This window comes from Entelurus aequoreus, linkage group LG18 (assembly GCF_033978785.1).
Source record: "Entelurus aequoreus isolate RoL-2023_Sb linkage group LG18, RoL_Eaeq_v1.1, whole genome shotgun sequence".
NCBI classification, from domain to species: domain Eukaryota; kingdom Metazoa; phylum Chordata; class Actinopteri; order Syngnathiformes; family Syngnathidae; genus Entelurus; species Entelurus aequoreus.
Genome location: NC_084748.1, coordinates 9,179,137 through 9,201,636, shown reverse-complemented (window position 1 = coordinate 9,201,636; position 22,500 = coordinate 9,179,137). Strand labels below are relative to the sequence as shown.

Sequence of the window (22,500 nt, the reverse complement as noted above, 5' to 3'; positions counted from 1 at the left end):
TACGTGACGCCAAGTATCAAAAGATAAGCTCAAATGCTAGCTTCAAATGTTAACATGCTAATGTTAGCATGATGACATAGGAAAAGTTAGCATGTATCTTAGATGACACCAAGTATCAAAAGCCATAATTATTTTTAGGGATATGTGAATACATTTAGCCAAACATTTTTACATAAACTGTTAGCATGCTAATGTTAGCTTGTTATAATGGGAACAGTTAGTAGACTTGCAAGAGGAGGCGTGTCTCAAAATACATTATTATTTTGTTTTAAACAATCAAAATGTGTTGAAATGCTAGCTTAAAAAATGTTGACACGCTAATGTTAGCATGATGACGGGGAAAAGTTAGCATGTGTCTTACGTGACGCCAAGTATCAAAAGATAAGCTCAAATGCTAGCTTCAAATGTTAACATGCTAATGTTAGCATGATGACATAGGAAAAGTTAGCATGTATCTTAGATGACACCAAGTATCAAAAGCCATAATTATTTTTAGGGATATGTGAATACATTTAACCAAACATTTTTACATAAACTGTTAGCATGCTAATGTTAGCTTGTTATAATGGGAACAGTTAGTAGACTTGCAAGAGGAGGCGCGTCTCAAAATACATTATTATTTTGTTTTAAACAATCAAAATGTGTTGAAATGCTAGCTTAAAAAATGTTGACACGCTAATGTTAGCATGATGACGGGGAAAAGTTAGCATGTGTCTTACGTGACGCCAAGTATCAAAAGATAAGCTCAAATGCCAGCTTCAAATGTTAACATGCTAATGTTAGCATGATGACATAGGAAAAGTTAGCATGTATCTTAGATGACACCAAGTATCAAAAGCCATAATTATTTTTAGGGATATGTGAATACATTTAACCAAACATTTTTACATAAACTGTTAGCATGCTAATGTTAGCTTGTTATAATGGGAACAGTTAGTATCAATCAATGTTTATTTATATAGCCCTAAATCACAAGTGTCTCAAAAGGGCTGTACACTTGCAAGAGGAGGCATGTCTCAAAAGCCATGATTTTTTTTTGTTTTAAACGATCAAAAATGTGTTGAAATGCTAGTTTAAAAAATGTTGACACGCTAACGTTAGCATGATGACGGGGAAAAGTTAGCATGTGTCTTACGTGACGCCAAGTATCAAAAGCCATAATTATTTTTAGGGATATGTGAATACATTTAACCAAACATTTTTACATAAACTGTTAGCATGCTAATGTTAGCTTGTTACAATGGGAACAGTTAGTAGACTTGCAAGAGGAGGCGCGTCTCAAAATACATTATTATTTTGTTTTAAACGATCAAAAATGTGTTGAAATGCTAGCTTAAAAAATGTTGACACGCTAATGTTAGCACGATGACGAGGAAAAGTTAGCATGTGTCTTACGTGACGCCAAGTATCAAAAGATAAGCTCAAATGCTAGCTTCAAATGTTAACATGCTAATGTTTAGCATGATGACATAGGAAAAGTTAGCATGTATCTTAGATGACACCAAGTATCAAAAGCCATAATTATTTTTAGGGATATGTGAATACATTTAACCAAACATTTTTACATAAACTGTTAGCATGCTAATGTTAGCTTGTTATAATGGGAACAGTTGGTAGACTTGCAAGAGGAGGCGTGTCTCAAAATACATTATTATTTTGTTTTAAACCATCAAAATGTGTTGAAATGCTAGCTTAAAAAATGTTGACACGCTAATGTTAGCATGATGACGAGGAAAAGTTAGCATGTGTCTTACGTGACGCCAAGTATCAAAAGCCATAATTATTTTTAGGGATATGTGAATACATTTAACCAAACATTTTTACATAAACTGTTAGCATGCTAATGTTAGCTTGTTATAATGGGAACAGTTAGTAGACTTGCAAGAGGAGGCGTGTCTCAAAATACATTATTATTTTGTTTTAAACAATCAAAATGTGTTGAAATGCTAGCTTAAAAAATGTTGACACGCTAATGTTAGCATGATGACGAGGAAAAGTTAGCATGTGTCTTACGTGACGCCAAGTATCAAAAGATAAGCTCAAATGCCAGCTTCAAATGTTAACATGCTAATGTTAGCATGATGACATAGGAAAAGTTAGCATGTATCTTAGATGACACCAAGTATCAAAAGCCATAATTATTTTTAGGGATATGTGAATACATTTAACCAAACATTTTTACATAAACTGTTAGCATGCTAATGTTAGCTTGTTATAATGGGAACAGTTAGTATCAATCAATGTTTATTTATATAGCCCTAAATCACAAGTGTCTCAAAAGGGCTGTACACTTGCAAGAGGAGGCATGTCTCAAAAGCCATGATTTTTTTTGTTTTAAACGATCAAAAATGTGTTGAAATGCTAGCTTAAAAAATGTTGACACGCTAATGTTAGCATGATGACGGGGAAAAGTTAGCATTGTCTTACGTGACGCCAAGTATCAAAAGCCATAATTATTTTTAGGGATATGTGAATACATTTAACCAAACATTTTTACATAAACTGTTAGCATGCTAATGTTAGCTTGTTATAATGGGAACAGTTAGTAGACTTGCAAGAGGAGGCGTGTCTCAAAATACATTATTTTTTTGTTTTAAACAATCAAAATGTGTTGAAATGCTAGCTTAAAAAATGTTGACACGCTAACGTTAGCATGATGACGAGGAAAAGTTAGCATGTGTCTTACGTGACGCCAAGTATCAAAAGATAAGCTCAAATGCTAGCTTCAAATGTTAACATGCTAATGTTAGCATGATGACATAGGAAAAGTTAGCATGTATCTTAGATGACACCAAGTATCAAAAGCCATAATTATTTTTAGGGATATGTGAATACATTTAGCCAAACATTTTTACATAAACTGTTAGCATGCTAATGTTAGCTTGTTACAATGGGAACAGTTAGTAGACTTGCAAGAGGAGGCGTGTCTCAAAATACATTATTATTTTGTTTTAAACAATCAAAAATGTGTTGAAGTGCTAGCTTAAAAAATGTTGACACGCTAATGTTAGCATGATGACGAGGAAAAGTTAGCATGTGTCTTACGTGACGCCAAGTATCAAAAGGTAAGCTCAAATGCTAGCTTCAAATGTTAACATGCTAATGTTAGCATGATGACATAGGAAAAGTTAGCATGTATCTTAGATGACACCAAGTATCAAAAGCCATAATTATTTTTAGGGATATGTGAATACATTTAACCAAACATTTTTACATAAACTGTTAGCATGCTAATGTTAGCTTGTTATAATGGGAACAGTTAGTAGACTTGCAAGAGGAGGCGTGTCTCAAAATACATTATTATTTTGTTTTAAACAATCAAAATGTGTTGAAATGCTAGCTTAAAAAATGTCGACACGCTAATGTTAGCATGATGACGGGGAAAAGTTAGCATGTGTCTTACGTGACGCCAAGTATCAAAAGATAAGCTCAAATGCTAGCTTCAAATGTTAACATGCTAATGTTAGCATGATGACATAGGAAAAGCTAGCATGTATCTTAGATGACACCAAGTATCAAAAGCCATAATTATTTTTAGGGATATGTGAATACATTTAACCAAACATTTTTACATAAACTGTTAGCATGCTAATGTTAGCTTCTTATAATGGGAACAGTTAGTAGACTTGCAAGAGGAGGCGTGTCTCAAAATACATTATTATTTTGTTTTAAACAATCAAAATGTGTTGAAATGCTAGCTTAAAAAATGTTGACACGCTAACGTTAGCATGATGACGAGGAAAAGTTAGCATGTGTCTTACGTGACGCCAAGTATCAAAAGCCATAATTATTTTTAGGGATATGTGAATACATTTAACCAAACATTTTTACATAAACTGTTAGCATGCTAATGTTAGCTTGTTATAATGGGAACAGTTAGTAGACTTGCAAGAGGAGGCGCGTCTCAAAATACATTATTATTTTGTTTTAAACAATCAAAATGTGTTGAAATGCTAGCTTAAAAAATGTTGACACGCTAACGTTAGCATGATGACGAGGAAAAGTTAGCATGTGTCTTACGTGACGCCAAGTATCAAAAGATAAGCTCAAATGCTAGCTTCAAATGTTAACATGCTAATGTTAGCATGATGACATAGGAGAAGTTAGCATGTATCTTAGATGACACCAAGTATCAAAAGCCATAATTATTTTTAGGGATATGTGAATACATTTAACCAAACATTTTTACATAAACTGTTAGCATGCTAATGTTAGCTTGTTATAATGGGAACAGTTAGTAGACTTGCAAGAGGAGGCGTGTCTCAAAATACATTATTATTTTGTTTTAAACAATCAAAATGTGTTGAAATGCTAGCTTAAAAAATGTTGACACGCTAACGTTAGCATGATGACGAGGAAAAGTTAGCATGTGTCTTACGTGACGCCAAGTATCAAAAGATAAGCTCAAATGCTAGCTTCAAATGTTAACATGCTAATGTTAGCATGATGACATAGGAGAAGTTAGCATGTATCTTAGATGACACCAAGTATCAAAAGCCATAATTATTTTTAGGGATATGTGAATACATTTAACCAAACATTTTTACATAAACTGTTAGCATGCTAATGTTAGCTTGTTATAATGGGAACAGTTAGTAGACTTGCAAGAGGAGGCGTGTCTCAAAATACATTATTATTTTGTTTTAAACAATCAAAATGTGTTGAAATGCTAGCTTAAAAAATGTTGACACGCTAATGTTAGCAAGATGACGGGGAAAAGTTAGCATGTGTCTTACGTGACGCCAAGTATCAAAAGATAAGCTCAAATGCTAGCTTCAAATGTTAACATGCTAATGTTAGCATGATGACATAGGAAAAGTTAGCATGTATCTTAGATGACACCAAGTATCAAAAGCCATAATTATTTTTAGGGATATGTGAATACATTTAACCAAACATTTTTACATAAACTGTTAGCATGCTAATGTTAGCTTGTTATAATGGGAACAGTTAGTATCAATCAATGTTTATTTATATAGCCCTAAATCACAAGTGTCTCAAAAGGGCTGTACACTTGCAAGAGGAGGCGTGTCTCAAAAGCCATGATTTTTTTTGTTTTAAACGATCAAAAATGTGTTGAAATGCTAGCTTAAAAAATGTTGACACGCTAATGTTAGCATGATGACGAGGAAAAGTTAGCATGTGTCTTACGTGACGCCAAGTATCAAAAGCCATAATTATTTTTAGGGATATGTGAATACATTTAACCAAACATTTTTACATAAACTGTTAGCATGCTAATGCTAGCTTGTTATAATGGGAACAGTTAGTAGACTTGCAAGAGGAGGCGTGTCTCAAAATACATTATTATTTTGTTTTAAACAATCAAAATGTGTTGAAATGCTAGCTTAAAAAATGTTGACACGCTAATGTTAGCATGATGACGAGGAAAAGTTAGCATGTGTCTTACGTGACGCCAAGTATCAAAAGATAAGCTCAAATGCTCGCTTCAAATGTTAACATGCTAATGTTAGCATGATGACATAGGAAAAGTTAGCATGTATCTTAGATGACACCAAGTATCAAAAGCCATAATTATTTTTAGGGATATGTGAATACATTTAACCAAACATTTTTACATAAACTGTTAGCATGCTAATGTTAGCTTGTTATAATGGGAACAGTTAGTAGACTTGCAAGAGGAGGCGCGTCTCAAAATACATTATTTTGTTTTAAACAATCAAAATGTGTTGAAATGCTAGCTTAAAAAATGTTGACACGCTAATGTTAGCATGATGACGGGGAAAAGTTAGCATGTGTCTTACGTGACGCCAAGTATCAAAAGATAAGCTCAAATGCTAGCTTCAAATGTTAACATGCTAATGTTAGCATGATGACATAGGAAAAGTTAGCATGTATCTTAGATGACACCAAGTATCAAAAGCCATAATTATTTTTAGGGATATGTGAATACATTTAGCCAAACATTTTTACATAAGCTGTTAGCATGCTAATGTTAGCTTGTTATAATGGGAACAGTTAGTAGACTTGCAAGAGGAGGCGCGTCTCAAAATACATTATTATTTTGTTTTAAACAATCAAAATGTGTTGAAATGCTAGCTTAAAAAATTTTGACACGCTAATGTTAGCATGATGACGGGGAAAAGTTAGCATGTGTCTTACGTGACGCCAAGTATCAAAAGATAAGCTCAAATGCTAGCTTCAAATGTTAACATGCTAATGTTAGCATGATGACATAGGAAAAGTTAGCATGTGTCTTACGTGACGCCAAGTATCAAAAGCCATAATTATTTTTAGGGATATGTGAATACATTTAACCAAACATTTTTACATAAACTGTTAGCATTCTAGTGTTAGCTTGTTATAAGGGGAACAGTTAGTATCAATCAATGTTTATTTATATAGCCCTAAATCACAAGTGTCTCAAAAGGGCTGTACACTTGCAAGAGGAGGCGTGTCTCAAAAGCCATGATTTTTTTTGTTTTAAACGATCAAAAATGTGTTGAAATGCTAGCTTAAAAAATGTTGACACGCTAATGTTAGCATGATGACGAGGAAAAGTTAGCATGTCTCTTATGTGACGCAAGTATCAAAAGCTGTGATTTTTTTCCTGGGTTATACGAATACATTTACCATAAATGGTAGCATAAAAGGTTAGCATTTTAACGTTAGCGTGTTATAATGAGAACGGTTAGTACACTTGCAAGAGGAGGCGTGTCTCAAAAGCCATGATTTTATTGTTTTAAACCATCAAAATGTGTTGAAATGCTAGCTTAAAATGTTAACACGCTAATGTTAGCATGATGAAGAGGAAAAGTTAGCATGTCTCTTACGTGACGCCGAGTATCAAAAGCTGTGATTTTTTTTCTGGGCTATATGAATACATTTACCATAAATGGTAGCATAAAACGTTAGCATGCTAACATTAGCATGTTAAAATGAAAACAGTTAGTACACTTGCAAGAGGAGGCGTGTCTCAAAAACCATGATTTTTTTGTTTTAAACCATCAAAATGTGTTGAAATGCTAGCTTAAAAAATGTTAACACGCTAATGTTAGCATGATGACGAGGAAAAGTTAGCATGTGTCTTACGTGACGGCGAGTATCAAAAGCTGTGATTTTTTTTTCTGGCCTATACGAATACATTTACCATAAATGGTAGCATAAAATTTTAGCATGCTAACGTTAGCATGTTATAATGAGAGCAGTTAGTACACATGCAAGAGGAGGAGTGTCTCAAACATAATTTTTTTTGTTTTAAACGATCAAAATGTGTTGAAATGCTAGCTTAAAATGTTAATACGTTAATGTTAGCACGATGACTAGGAAAAGTTAGCATGTATCTTACGTGACACAGGTATCAAAAGCTGTGATTTTATACATTCGAATACATTGACCATAAATAGTAGCATAAAATATTAGCACGTTAACGTGCTAAGATAGGACAAGTTGGCATACTTCTAAGATGGTGCGGTGCCAAGTATCAAAATACATGATTTTTAGGTCTAAACATACAAACTAAGCTAAAATGCATGTATATAAAATGTTAGCAGGTAATGTTAGCACGCTAATATAGGAGATGTTGGCATACTTCTAAAATTTGTTAGAATGCTAGTATAAAACATTAGTATGTTACAGTTAGCTTGTTGTATCGGGAACGATTAGTACACTTGCAATATGGAGGCATGTCTTAAAACTCGTGAATTTTTGATTTAAATGATCAAAATAAGCTGAAATGCTAGCTTCAAATGTTAACATGCTAATGATAGCACGATGAAATAGGAAAAGTTAGCATGTATCTTAGATGACACCAAGTTTTAAAAAGCCATAAATATTTTTAGGGTCATACGAATACATTTACCAAAAATGTCAACAAACTGTTAGCATGCTAATGTTAGCTTGTTTAATGGGAACAGTTAGTACACGCAAGATGGAGGCATCTCTCTAAACCTTTGAAATTTTGGTTTAAATCCCCAAAATGTGTTAAAATGCGAGCTTAAAACGTGCTAACATGACACAACGTATCAAAACAAAAGCCATGATTTTTTTTATAGTTATACAAAAACATTTACTAAAAATGCCAGCATAAATAGTTAGCATGTCAATGTTAGCATGCTAATATCACAGATCTTGGCATACTTCTAATATGGCGCAAATATCAATTGCTGTTATTTTTATGTTTGATTGAATACGATTTGTTGAATTGCTAGCATAAAACGTTAGCATGCTAACGTTAGCTTGTCATAATGGAGGCATGACTCAAAACCCATTATTTTTGGTTTGTGATCAAAATGAGCTAAAATGCTAGCTCAAAACATTGACATACTAACATGACACCGTGTATCAAAAGCCATGATTATATACATACAAAAACATTTGACAAAAATGCTAGCATAAATAGTCAGCACGTCAATGTTAGCATGCTAATATCGGAGATCTTGGCATACTTCTAAGATGGCGCCAAATATCAATAGCCGTTAATTTTATGTTTAAATGAATACGATTTGTTAAATTGCTAGCATAAAACGTTAGCATGCTAACATTACCTTGTCGTAATGGCAACAGTTAGTACACTTGCAAGATGGAGGCATGACTCAAAACCCATTACTTTTTCAAATGCTAGCTCAAAACGTTAACATACTAACAAGACACCGTGTATCAAAAGCTACGATTTTTTGGGGGGTTATACCAAAAATGCTATTATAAATAGTTAGCATGTCAATGTTAGCATGCTAATGTCAGAGATCTTAGCATACTTCTAAGATGGCGCCAAATATCAATAGCCATTATTTTTATGTTTAAATGAATACGATTTGTTAAATTGCTAGCATAAAACGTTAGCATGCTAACATTACCTTGTCGTAATGGCAACAGTTAGTACACTTGCAAGATGGAGGCATGACTCAAAACCCATTACTTTTTCAAATGCTAGCTCAAAACGTTAACATACTAACAAGACACCGTGTATCAAAAGCTATGATTTTTTTGGGGGGTTATACCAAAAATGCTATTATAAATAGTTAGCATGTCAATGTTAGCATGCTAATAACAGAGATCTTAGCATACTTCTAAGATGGCGCCAAATATCAATAGCCATTATTTTTATGTTTAAATGAATACGATTTGTTAAATTGCTAGCATAAAACGTTAGCATGCTAACATTACCTTGTCGTAATGGCAACAGTTAGTACACTTGCAAGATGGAGGCATGACTCAAAACCCATTACTTTTTCAAATGCTAGCTCAAAACGTTAACATACTAACAAGACACCGTGTATCAAAAGCTACGATTTTTTGGGGGGTTATACCAAAAATGCTATTATAAATAGTTAGCATGTCAATGTTAGCATGCTAATGTCAGAGATCTTAGCATACTTCTAAGATGGCGCCAAATATCAATAGCCATTATTTTTATGTTTAAATGAATACGATTTGTTAAATTGCTAGCATAAAACGTTAGCATGCTAACATTACCTTGTCGTAATGGCAACAGTTAGTACACTTGCAAGATGGAGGCATGACTCAAAACCCATTACTTTTTCAAATGCTAGCTCAAAACGTTAACATACTAACAAGACACCGTGTATCAAAAGCTATGATTTTTTTGGGGGGGTTATACCAAAAATGCTATTATAAATAGTTAGCATGTCAATGTTAGCATGCTAATAACAGAGATCTTAGCATACTTCTAAGATGGCGCCAAATATCAATAGCCATTATTTTTATGTTTAAATGAATACGATTTGTTAAATTGCTAGCATAAAACGTTAGCATGATAACATTACCTTGTCGTAATGGCAACAGTTAGTACACTTGCAAGATGGAGGCATGACTCAAAACCCATTACTTTTTCAAATGCTAGCTCAAAACGTTAACATACTAACAAGACACCGTGTATCAAAAGCTACGATTTTTTGGGGGGGTTATACCAAAAATGCTATTATAAATAGTTAGCATGTCAATGTTAGCATGCTAATGTCAGAGATCTTAGCATACTTCTAAGATGGCGCCAAATATCAATAGCCATTATTTTTATGTTTAAATGAATACGATTTGTTAAATTGCTAGCATAAAACGTTAGCATGCTAACATTACCTTGTCGTAATGGCAACAGTTAGTACACTTGCAAGATGGAGGCATGACTCAAAACCCATTACTTTTTCAAATGCTAGCTCAAAACATTAACATACTAACAAGACACCGTGTATCAAAAGCTATGATTTTTTGGGGGTTATACCAAAAATGCTATTATAAATAGTTAGCATGTCAATGTTAGCATGCTAATATCAGAGATCTTAGCATACTTCTAAGATGGCGCCAAATATCAATAGCCATTATTTTTATGTTTAAATGAATACGATTTGTTAAATTGCTAGCATAAAACGTTAGCATGCTAACATTACCTTGTCGTAATGGCAACAGTTAGTACACTTGCAAGATGGAGGCATGACTCAAAACCCATTACTTTTTCAAATGCTAGCTCAAAACGTTAACATACTAACAAGACACCGTGTATCAAAAGCTACGATTTTTTGGGGGGTTATACCAAAAATGCTATTATAAATAGTTAGCATGTCAATGTTAGCATGCTAATGTCAGAGATCTTAGCATACTTCTAAGATGGCGCCAAATATCAATAGCCATTATTTTTATGTTTAAATGAATACGATTTGTTAAATTGCTAGCATAAAACGTTAGCATGCTAACATTACCTTGTCGTAATGGCAACAGTTAGTACACTTGCAAGATGGAGGCATGACTCAAAACCCATTACTTTTTCAAATGCTAGCTCAAAACGTTAACATACTAACAAGACACCGTGTATCAAAAGCTATGATTTTTTTGGGGGGTTATACCAAAAATGCTATTATAAATAGTTAGCATGTCAATGTTAGCATGCTAATAACAGAGATCTTAGCATACTTCTAAGATGGCGCCAAATATCAATAGCCATTATTTTTATGTTTAAATGAATACGATTTGTTAAATTGCTAGCATAAAACGTTAGCATGCTAACATTACCTTGTCGTAATGGCAACAGTTAGTACACTTGCAAGATGGAGGCATGACTCAAAACCCATTACTTTTTTAAATGCTAGCTCAAAACGTTAACATACTAACAAGACACCGTGTATCAAAAGCTATGATTTTTTGGGGGGTTATACCAAAAATGCTATTATAAATAGTTAGCATGTCAATGTTAGCATGCTAATATCAGAGATCTTAGCATACTTCTAAGATGGCGCCAAATATCAATAGCCATTATTTTTATGTTTAAATGAATACGATTTGTTAAATTGCTAGCATAAAACGTTAGCATGCTAACATTACCTTGTCGTAATGGCAACAGTTAGTACACTTGCAAGATGGAGGCATGACTCAAACCCCATTACTTTTTCAAATGCTAGCTCAAAACGTTAACATACTAACAAGACACCGTGTATCAAAAGCTATGATTTTTTGGGGGGTTATACCAAAAATGCTATTTTAAATAGTTAGCATGTCAATGTTAGCATGCTAATATCAGAGATCTTAGCATACTTCTAAGATGGCGCCAAATATCAATAGCCATTATTTTTATGTTTAAATGAATACGATTTGTTAAATTGCTAGCATAAAACGTTAGCATGCTAACATTACCTTGTCGTAATGGCAACAGTTAGTACACTTGCAAGATGGAGGCATGACTCAAAACCCATTACTTTTTCAAATGCTAGCTCAAAACGTTAACATACTAACAAGACACCGTGTATCAAAAGCTATGATTTTTTTGGGGGGTTATACCAAAAATGCTATTATAAATAGTTAGGATGTCAATGTTAGCATGCTAATAACAGAGATCTTAGCATACTTCTAAGATGGCGCCAAATATCAATAGCCATTATTTTTATGTTTAAATGAATACGATTTGTTAAATTGCTAGCATAAAACGTTAGCATGCTAACATTAGCTTGTCGTAATGGCAACAGTTAGTACACTTGCAAGATGGAGGCATGACTCAAAACCCATTACTTTTTCAAATGCTAGCTCAAAACGTTAACATACTAACAAGACACCGTGTATCAAAAGCTATGATTTTTTGGGGGGGTTATACCAAAAATGCTATCATAAATAGTTAGCATGTCAATGTTAGCATGCTAATATCAGAGATCTTAGCATACTTCTAAGATGGCGCCAAATATCAATAGCCATTATTTTGATGTTTAAATGAATACGATTTGTTAAATTGCTAGCATAAAACGTTAGCATGCTAACATTACCTTGTCGTAATGGCAACAGTTAGTACACTTGCAAGATGGAGGCATGACTCAAAACCCATTACTTTTTCAAATGCTAGCTCAAAACGTTAACATACTAACAAGACACCGTGTATCAAAAGCTATGATTTTTTGGGGGGTTATACCAAAAATGCTATCATAAATAGTTAGCATGTCAATGTTAGCATGCTAATATCAGAGATCTTAGCATACTTCTAAGATGGCGCCAAATATCAATAGCCATTATTTTTATGTTTAAATGAATACGATTTGTTAAATTGCTAGCATAAAACGTTAGCATGCTAACATTACCTTGTCGTAATGGCAAAAGTTAGTACACTTGCAAGATGGAGGCATGACTCAAACCCCATTACTTTTTCAAATGCTAGCTCAAAATGTTAACATACTAACAAGACACCGTGTATCAAAAGCTATGATTTTTTGGGGGGGTTATACCAAAAATGCTATTATAAATAGTTAGCACGTCAATGTTAGCATGCTAATATCAGAGATCTTAGCATACTTCTAAGATGGCGCCAAATATCAATAGCCATTATTTTTATGTTTAAATGAATACGATTTGTTAAATTGCTAGCATAAAACGTTAGCATGCTAACATTACCTTGTCGTAATGGCAACAGTTAGTACACTTGCAAGATGGAGGCATGACTCAAAACCCATTACTTTTTCAAATGCTAGCTCAAAACGTTAACATACTAACAAGACACCGTGTATCAAAAGCTATGATTTTTTTGGGGGGTTATACCAAAAATGCTATTATAAATAGTTAGCATGTCAATGTTAGCATGCTAATTTCAGAGATCTTAGCATACTTCTAAGATGGCGCCAAATATCAATAGCCATTATTTTTATGTTTAAATGAATACGATTTGTTAAATTGCTAGCATAAAACGTTAGCATGCTAACATTACCTTGTCGTAATGGCAACAGTTAGTACACTTGCAAGATGGAGGCATGACTCAAAACCCATTACTTTTTCAAATGCTAGCTCAAAACGTTAACATACTAACAAGACACCGTGTATCAAAAGCTATGATTTTTTTGGGGGGTTATACCAAAAATGCTATTATAAATAGTTAGCACGTCAATGTTAGCATGCTAATATCAGAGATCTTAGCATACTTCTAAGATGGCGCCAAATATCAATAGCCATTATTTTTATGTTTAAATGAATACGATTGCTAGCATGATAGCATTGTCATAACGGGAACAGTTAGTACAGATGAAGACATGACTCAAAACCCATTCCTTTTTGGTTTGTGTTTAAAATGAGCTAAAATGCTAGCTTTAAACGCTAGCACGCTAATGTTAGCATGATGACATAGGAACAGTTAGCACGCATCTTACATAAAACCCTTAGATAAATGTTCTCATCCGGTTTGTTTACTTTAAAGAATGCGGGCTTCTTCCGAGCCGAGATAACGTTCTTCCTAGCAAGCATATTTACAAAACAAAAAACCAACAAGCAGTTCCACCAAAGAAGTTTATCAGACGGTTGAAAAGTCAACAACTGTTTGATTCCTGTTCCCTCTTGCGCAGACCCGGACTGGAGTTCCACCTCGCTGGGCGTCTTCATCTGTCTGGCGTGCTCGGGGATCCACCGCAACATCCCCGAAGTCAGCAAGGTGAAGTCGCTGAGTCTGTCCCGCTGGGAGGACCACGAGGTGCAGGTGAGGCAGGCGACGACAGGGAACGTAGCTACGAAAGCTAGCGTATTTCATTAGCCGCTGTGTGAAATGAGTTATTTTTTGTAAATGTTTGCTCACATAAACGGTGCCTATAACACGGCAGTAAAACGGCCGATCAAACAAAACAGAAGTCGTCGTCATGGACCCGCTCGCTGCGCAAGCTAGCTCTCCAATCAGCTAAACAGACTCAATAACTCCACTGTGACGTTTTGGTGAATTTACTGAAACAATACAAAAATTAAAGCTGCAAGCAGCGTTGGTCGGGCCCGCATATTTGGCAGGTGCTAGTCCTAAGTGGTCAGTGTATGAAATCTAGCTCTAAGTCAGGCCTACATAGAGGTTTTTGTTTCATGTCTCTACGATATTCGTACTGGGAGTTAGAGGAAGTTGTGTCTGTGTTTTTTTTCCTAGGTGCTGCGGCACAGTGGTTCTTTTCTTTGAAGGCTCGTAAAATCAAAACCGTAGCACTTATCAAAACTCTTTTGTCAACTTTTAATCAGAAGGGTTCAATCTCTCTTCTGTAGTAGTTTGAAGCCGAAACGACAAACGCGCTCAGAGGAGATAATGTTTGATGTTTGGTGACCGCTTTTTACAAAAATTTAGTTCTGAAGGGGAGATTGCAAACTTCCTGTTGATTTTTGCTGAAAGATGTCAAAGAATGAAATGTAGGTCTAGGAGAGACCTACATAGAGGTTTTTGTTTCATGTCTCTAAGACGTTCCTACCGGAAGTTACAAGCAATTTTGTCTGTGTTTTCCTCTGGGGAGCAGTTTTGTCTCTGTTTTATTCAAAAATTGCGCTAGAGCGCAATTTTGAGTTTTGGGGTTCGTTTTTTTATTATATCGCAATTTTCACCAGTCCTGACGTGTGTAAAAAGTTTGGTGAGTTTTGAAGTATTTTAAGGGGGTCAAATTACAGCTCTAAGAGGCAAAAATTAGTGTTTTTAGTAAATTTTGGTCTTGAAGGGGAAATTGCCAACTTCGTGTTGGTTTTTGCCCGCAGATGTTCAATTATGAAATGTAGGTCTAAGTGAGACATACATAGAGGTTTTTGTTTCATGTCTCTAAGACGTTCCTACCGGAAGTTACAAGCAGTTTTGTCTGTGTTTTCCTCTAGGGAGCAGTTTTGTCTCTGTTTTATTCAAAAATTGCGCTAGAGCGCAATTTTGAGTTTTGGGGTTCGTTTTTTTATTATATCGCAATTTTCACCAGTCCTGACGTGTGTGAAAAGTTTGGTGAGTTTTGAAGTATTTTAAGGGGGTCAAATTACAGCTCAAAGAGGCAAAAATGAGTGTTTTTAGTAAATTTTGGTCTTGAAGGGGAAATTGCCAACTTCCTGTTGGTTTTTGCCCGAAGATGTTGCATTATGAAATGTAGGTCTAAGTGAGACATACATAGAGGTTTTTGTTTCATGTCTCTATGACATTCGTACTGGGAGTTACAGGCAGTTTTCTGCCTAGGGGGCGCTAGAGCGCAATTTTGAGTTTTGGGGTTCGTTTTTTTATTATATCGCAATTTTCACCAGTCCTGACGTGTGTGAAAAGTTTGGTGAGTTTTGAAGTATTTTAAGGGGGTCAAATTACAGCTCAAAGAGGCAAAAATGAGTGTTTTTAGTAAATTTTGGTCTTGAAGGGGAAATTGCCAACTTCCTGTTGGTTTTTGCCCGAAGATGTTGGATTATGAAATGTAGGTCTAAGTGAGACATACATAGAGGTTTTTGTTTCATGTCTCTATGACATTCGTACTGGGAGTTACAGGCCGTTTTCTGCCTAGGGGGCGCTAGAGCGCAATTTTGAGTTTTGGGGTTCGTTTTTTTATTATATCGCAATTTTCACCAGTCCTGACGTGTGTGAAAAGTTTGGTGAGTTTTGAAGTATTTTAAGGGGGTCAAATTACAGCTCAAATAGGCAAAAATGAGTGTTTTTAGTACATTTTGGTCTTGAAGGGGAAATTGCCAACTTCCTGTTGGTTTCTGCCCGAAGATGTTGAATTATGAAATGTAGGTCTAAGTGAGACATACATAGAGGTTTTTGTTTCATGTCTCTATGACATTCGTACTGGGAGTTACAGGCAGTTTTCTGCCTAGGGGGCGCTAGAGCGCAATTTTGAGTTTTGGGGTTAGTTTTTTTATTATATCGCAATTTTCACCAGTCCTGACGTGTGTGAAAAGTTTGGTGAGTTTTGAAGTATTTTAAGGGGGTCAAATTACAGCTCAAAGAGGCAAAAATGAGTGTTTTTAGTAAATTTTGGTCTTGAAGGGGAAATTGCCAACTTCCTGTTGGTTTTTGCCCGAAGATGTTGAATTATGAAATGTAGGTCTAAGTGAGACATACATAGAGGTTTTTGTTTCATGTCTCTAAGACGTTCCTACCGGAAGTTACAAGCAGTTTTGTCTGTGTTTTCCTCTAGGGAGCAGTTTTGTCTCTGTTTTATTCAAAAATTGCGCTAGAGCGCAATTTTGAGTTTTGGGGTTCGTTTTTTTATTATATCGCAATTTTCACCAGTCCTGACGTGTGTGAAAAGTTTGGTGAGTTTTGAAGTATTTTAAGGGGGTCAAATTACAGCTCAAAGAGGCTAAAATGAGTGTTTTTAGTCAATTTTGGTCTTGAAGGGGAAATTGCCAACTCCCTGTTGGTTTTTGCCCGAAGATGTTGCATTATGAAATGTAGGTCTAAGTGAGACATACATAGAGGTTTTTGTTTCATGTCTCTATGACATTCGTACTGGGAGTTACAGGCAGTTTTCTGCCTAGGGGGCGCTAGAGCGCAATTTTGAGTTTTGGGGTTCGTTTTTTTATTATATCGCAATTTTCACCAGTCCTGACGTGTGTGAAAAGTTTGGTGAGTTTTGAAGTATTTTAAGGGGGTGAAATTACAGCTCAAAGAGGCAAAAATGAGTGTTTTTAGTCAATTTTGGTCTTGAAGGGGAAATTGCCAACTTCCTGTTGGTTTTTGCCCGAAGATGTTGAATTATGAAATGTAGGTCTAAGTGAGACATACATAGAGGTTTTTGTTTCATGTCTCTATGACATTCGTACTGGGAGTTACAGGCAGTTTTCTGCCTAGGGGGCGCTAGAGCGCAATTTTGAGTTTTGGGGTTCGTTTTTTTATTATATCGCAATTTTCACCAGTCCTGACGTGTGTGAAAAGTTTGGTGAGTTTTGAAGTATTTTAAGGGGGTCAAATTACAGCTCAAAGAGGCAAAAATGAGTGTTTTTAGTAAATGTTGGTCTTGAAGGGGAAATTGCCAACTTCCTGTTGGTTTTTGCCCGAAGATGTTGGATTATGAAATGTAGGTCTAAGTGAGACATACATAGAGGTTTTTGTTTCATGTCTCTATGACATTCGTACTGGGAGTTACAGGCAGTTTTCTGCCTAGGGGGCGCTAGAGCGCAATTTTGAGTTTTGGGGTTCGTTTTTTTATTATATCTCAATTTTCACCAGTCCTGACGTGTGTGAAAAGTTTGGTGAGTTTTGAAGTATTTTAAGGGGGTCAAATTACAGCTCAAAGAGGCAAAAATGAGTGTTTTTAGTAAATTTTGGTCTTGAAGGGGAAATTGCCAACTTCCTGTTGGTTTTTGCCCGAAGATGTTGAATTATGAAATGTAGGTCTAAGTGAGACATACATAGAGGTTTTTGTTTCATGTCTCTATGACATTCGTACTGGGAGTTACAGGCAGTTTTCTGCCTAGGGGGCGCTAGAGCGCAATTTTGAGTTTTGTGGTTTGGTTTTTCGACTAAAGAGTTTTGTTCACGTTTTTTTATGTGTGTGTCAAATTTGGTGAGTTTTGAAGCATGTAAAGGGGGTCAAAGTAGTGCGCAAAGCTGCGGGAAAATAATAATAAAACCTTACAATAACAATAGGTCCTTTCGTCCTAATGCAAAAGGACTCCCTTTGGGATTCCTTTGACAATGGGACGTGCGGTCCCTAATAATGCCGTTGTAAGTTAATAATACTAACCCAGACACTCGTAAACGTGTTAGCATATTAGCTCATGCTAACGACGCTAGCTTGATTACGTTACGATAGCATGAAAACACTCCTACAGTCATCACACATGGGCGGTTTAGGATAGGATAGGTCTTTAATGTCATTGCAACAAGTACAACGAAACTATGTTTTCAGCACAAACCCGTTCAAGATGAGACAAACAAACAGTGTACAGGGTTACAGAACAGGAACGCTGATGGGTCGCCACAAGGCGTCCCGTAAAGGATAAGAAAAAGGTAAAACGCTGGGGAAGAAGATGAGTAAAAAATATACAATCTAGACCGGGCTCTTAAGGGGGCCTAGTCTGGAGTGGGAAAAAACCTCCATGCAATGCACACATAAACACGCTACATTTAATCACAACAACTCGCAACAGAGGGGCGGGGAGTTGGGCCCCTGGAGGTCGACTGCTGCTATGAAGTGCTGCCAGCCGTCCATCACCAAGCAGTGGTGAATGTGTGATGATGTAATGTTCATAGACTGGGGCCATTCTGCATTCAAGCAAAAGTTGGACTCCAGGTGTCGTTGAGGAGGGAGTTTAAAAACAATGAATACATTTAAAAAATTATAAAATAAATAAAACAATTCTTATAAGTAAGAATTGTTTTGTTTAGTTTATTTTGGTTTAATTTGATTTAGTTTAGTTTATTTCGGTCAAATTTAGTTTAGTTTATTTTTGTTTAATCAGATGTGTTTGGTTTATTTTTGGTTTAATTTAATTTAGTTTAGTTTATTCAGGTTGAATTTAGTTGAGTTGAGTTTATTTTGGTTTAAATTAATGTAGTGTAGTTGGTAGATTTAGTAAGATTTGTTTAGTTCATTTTGGTTTAATTTAATCTAGTTTGGTTTATTTTGGTGAAATATAGTTTACTTTGGTTTAATCAGTTTAGTTTAGTTTAGTTTATGTTGGTTTAATTTAATTTAGTTTAGTTTACTTTGGTCAACTTTAGTTGACTTTATTTTGATTTAATCATCTTTGTTTAATTTATTTTGTTTTAACTGAATTTAGTTTAGTAAATTCTTTAATTTAATTCTTATAAGTAAGAATTGTTTTAGTTCTATTGTAAAACTTACAAACGTGGCTGAGAGTGATGAATGAGAGAAACGCCATATACGAATACATTTACCAAAAATGTTAACATAAACTGTTAGCATGCTAACGATAGCTTGTTAATGACAACAGTTAGTACACTTGCAAGATGGAGGTATGCCTTCAAATCAGTTTAAATGATTAAAATGGGCTAAAATGCTAGCTTAAAACGTTAACATACTAACATGACACCGTGTATCAAAAGCCATGATTTTTTTTTAGGGTTATACAAATACATTTACCAAAAATACTAGCATAAATAGTTAGTGTCTGTAACAAGGCAGTAAAACGGATGATCAAACAAAACAGAAGCCGTCGTCATGGACCCACTAGCTGCGCAAGCTAGCTCTCCAATCAGCTAAACGGACTCAGTAACTCCACGGTGACGTTTTGGTGAATTTACTGAAACAATACAAAAAGAATGTCCTTGTAAGTTAATAATACTAACCCAGACACTCGTAAACGTGTTAGCATATTAGCTAATGCTAACGACGCTAGCTCGATTACATTACGATAGCATGAAGACACTCCTGCAGTGTCAGGTTCAAACACTGATGACATCTATTAAACAGACGAGAAGCAAGGAATCACGCAGAGACAGAGTTCAATTTTGCTCAATTGAGGAGAGACGTGTTTTGGGCTGTATTCTAGTTTCAGATCCAAACCACGTTCTAAAAGTCCGGCCCGCGTGCTTCCCGTATTTATTTGGGAGGTCCCTGGTTACATCACTGAAGCTGTCGCCGAGGGAAGGGGGTAATCTCGACAACTCCACATGATTATACAAAAATGCAAATGTGTTGACGCTGGTGATATCGCCTTGTCTGTGCTCTGTCTGCGTCACGGTACTCGATGTTCGGCCTTGGCAGTCAGCAGGCCGATTCTGGAAACAAACGCTGATACGAGACCGGCTTGCAATCTTTTGGATTGCCAGCTTTGCACAGACAAAGAAAAATACAATTTCAGCGCCATTGATAATAACTATAGCAACGGCCCTTAAGCATAAGAGTTGTGTGATGATATATACATAATTATTCTAACGACAGTCATCACACATGGGAAGTTTAGTGAGTAAGAATTGTTTTAGTTCTGTTGTAAAACTTACAAACGTGGCTGGGAGTCATGAATGAAGATCCCGTACGAGTAGAAACGCCATATACGAATACATTTACTGTTAGCATGCTAATGATAGCTTGTTAATGAGAACAGTTAGTACACTCGCAAGATGGAGGTTTGTCTTAAAAACCCATTAATTGTTGGTTTAAATGATCAAAATGTGCTAAAATGCTAGCTTAGAACATGAACATACTAACATGACAGCGTGTATCAAAAGCCAGGATTTTTTTAGGGTTATACAAATACATTTACCAAAAATTCTAGCATAAACAGTGTCTGTAACAAGGCAGTAAAACGGATGATCAAACAAAACAGAAGTCATCGTCATGGACCCACTAAACAGACTCAATAACTCCACTGTGACATTTTGGTGAATTTACGGAAACAATACAAAAAGAATGCCATTGTAAGTTAATAATAGTAAAACAGACACTCGTAAACGTGTTAGCATATTAGCTAATGCTAAAAACGCTAGCTTAATTACATTACGATAGCATGAAAACACTACACTACAGACAGGCTTTAGTATGTAAGAATAGTTTTAGTTATATTGTAAAATTTACGGGACGGCCCCTCTACTTCCGGTTCAAAACTTTAAACAGCATGAAACACTGTAGGCATTCACCCCCACTGGTCCAAAAGAGGGCGCCGTTGCACAAACAATAACACACCTTTTTTATTGTCTCTGCTCGTGTTCTTTTTGGTAAATGATTTGCATCATGGCCGTCAGCGAAGGCAAATCCATAAATTAGCGGCAACCGTTTTATAAGCCGAGGGGTTCAAAGCGTAGGAAAAGAGTAGCGGCTCTTAGTGCGGAGTTGACGGTACATGGAAAATATAATTGCTGATGTTCGTTGTTGTTGTTGTTGTTGTCAGTTCATGGCAGATCACGGTAACAAGCTGATGAAGAGAAAATACGAGGCGGCTGTCCCCGTTTATTACTACAAACCTTCTCATAGAGACTGCCAGTGAGTTTGATTTCTTCATGTCTCGCTTTGCTTTACCTTTTTTACCTTTGATTTCATTGTGTTGAATTTAGTTGAGTTTATTTTGGTTGAATTTTGTTTACTTTATTTTGGTCAAATTTTGTTTACTTTATTTTGGTTTATTTTGGTAGAATTTTGTTGAGTTGAGTTTATTTTGGTTTAAATTAATGTAGTTTATTTTATTTTGGTTTAGTCAGATTTTTTTTAGTTTATTTTGGTTTAATTTAGTTTTGTTTATTTTGGTCAAATTCAGTTTATTTTGGTTTAATCATATTTGTTTAGTTTATTTTGATTTAATTCGATTAAGTTTATTTTATTTTTGTTTAATCAGATTTGTTTGGTTTATTTCGGTTTGATTTAATTAAGTTTAGTTTATTCTGGTAGACTTTAGTTGAGTTTATTTTATTTTGGTTTAAATTATTGTAGTTTAATTTAATCTAGTTTAGTTTATTTTGGTTTAATCTTATGTGTTTAGTTTATTTAGGTTTAATTTAATTCAGTTTAGTTTATTTTGGTCAAATTTCGTTTAGTTTATTTAGGTTTAATCAGATTTATTTAGTTTATGTTGGTTTCAGTTAATTTAGTTTAGTTTACTTTGGTCAACTTTAGTTCAGTTTATTTAGGCTTAATCAGATTTGTTTAGTTTATTTTGGTTTAATTTAATTTAGTATAGTTTATTTCAGTCCATTTTAGTTTATTTTGGTTGAGTTTAGTTTAGTTTATTTTGGTTTAAAATAATGTAGTTTAGTCAGATTTGTTTAGTTTATTTTGGTTTAATTTGATTTAGTTTAGTTTATTTCGGTCAAATTTAGTTTAGTTTATTTTTGTTTAATCAGATGTGTTTAGTCTATTTTTGGTTTAATTTAATTTAGTTTAGTTTATTTCAGTCAAATTTAGTTTAGTTTATTATTGTTTAATCAGATGAGTTTAGTCTATTCTTGGTTTAATTTAATTTAGTTTAGTTTATTCTGGTTGAATTTAGTTGAGTTGAGTTTATTTTTGGCTTAAATTAATGTAGTTTAATTTGTTGGTTTAGTAAGATTTGTTTAGTTCATATTGGTTTAATTTAATCTAGTTTGGTTTATTTTTGTCAAATGTAGTTTATTTGGTGTAATCAGTTTAGTTTAGTTTATGTGGGTTTAATTTAGTTTAGTTTACTGTGGTCAACTTTAGTTCAGTTTATTTGGATTTAATCAGCTTTGTTCAGTTTGTTTTGGTTTAATTGAATTTGGTTTAGTTTATTTCTGTCAATTTTAGTTTATTTTGGTTGAATTTAATTGAGTTGAGTTTATTTTGGTTGAAATTAATGTAGTTTAGTTTATTTTGGTTTAGTCAGATTTGTTTAGTTTATTTTGGTTTAATTTAATCTAGTTTAATTTGGTCAAATTTAGTCTAG

At 34.7% G+C, this 22,500-nt stretch overlaps 1 protein-coding gene across 1 annotated transcript in view; it reads left to right on the top strand.

Moving 5' to 3' along the window:
• LOC133633490 (arf-GAP with dual PH domain-containing protein 1-like) overlaps positions 1-22,500 on the top strand; it is a 54,988-nt gene that overhangs the window by 3,729 nt on the left and 28,759 nt on the right. The window contains exons 2-3 of the mRNA XM_062026025.1: positions 13,779-13,909; positions 20,995-21,086. Of these exons, the coding sequence (XP_061882009.1) occupies positions 13,779-13,909; positions 20,995-21,086 (223 nt within the window). The remainder of the gene's footprint in view (positions 1-13,778; positions 13,910-20,994; positions 21,087-22,500) is intronic.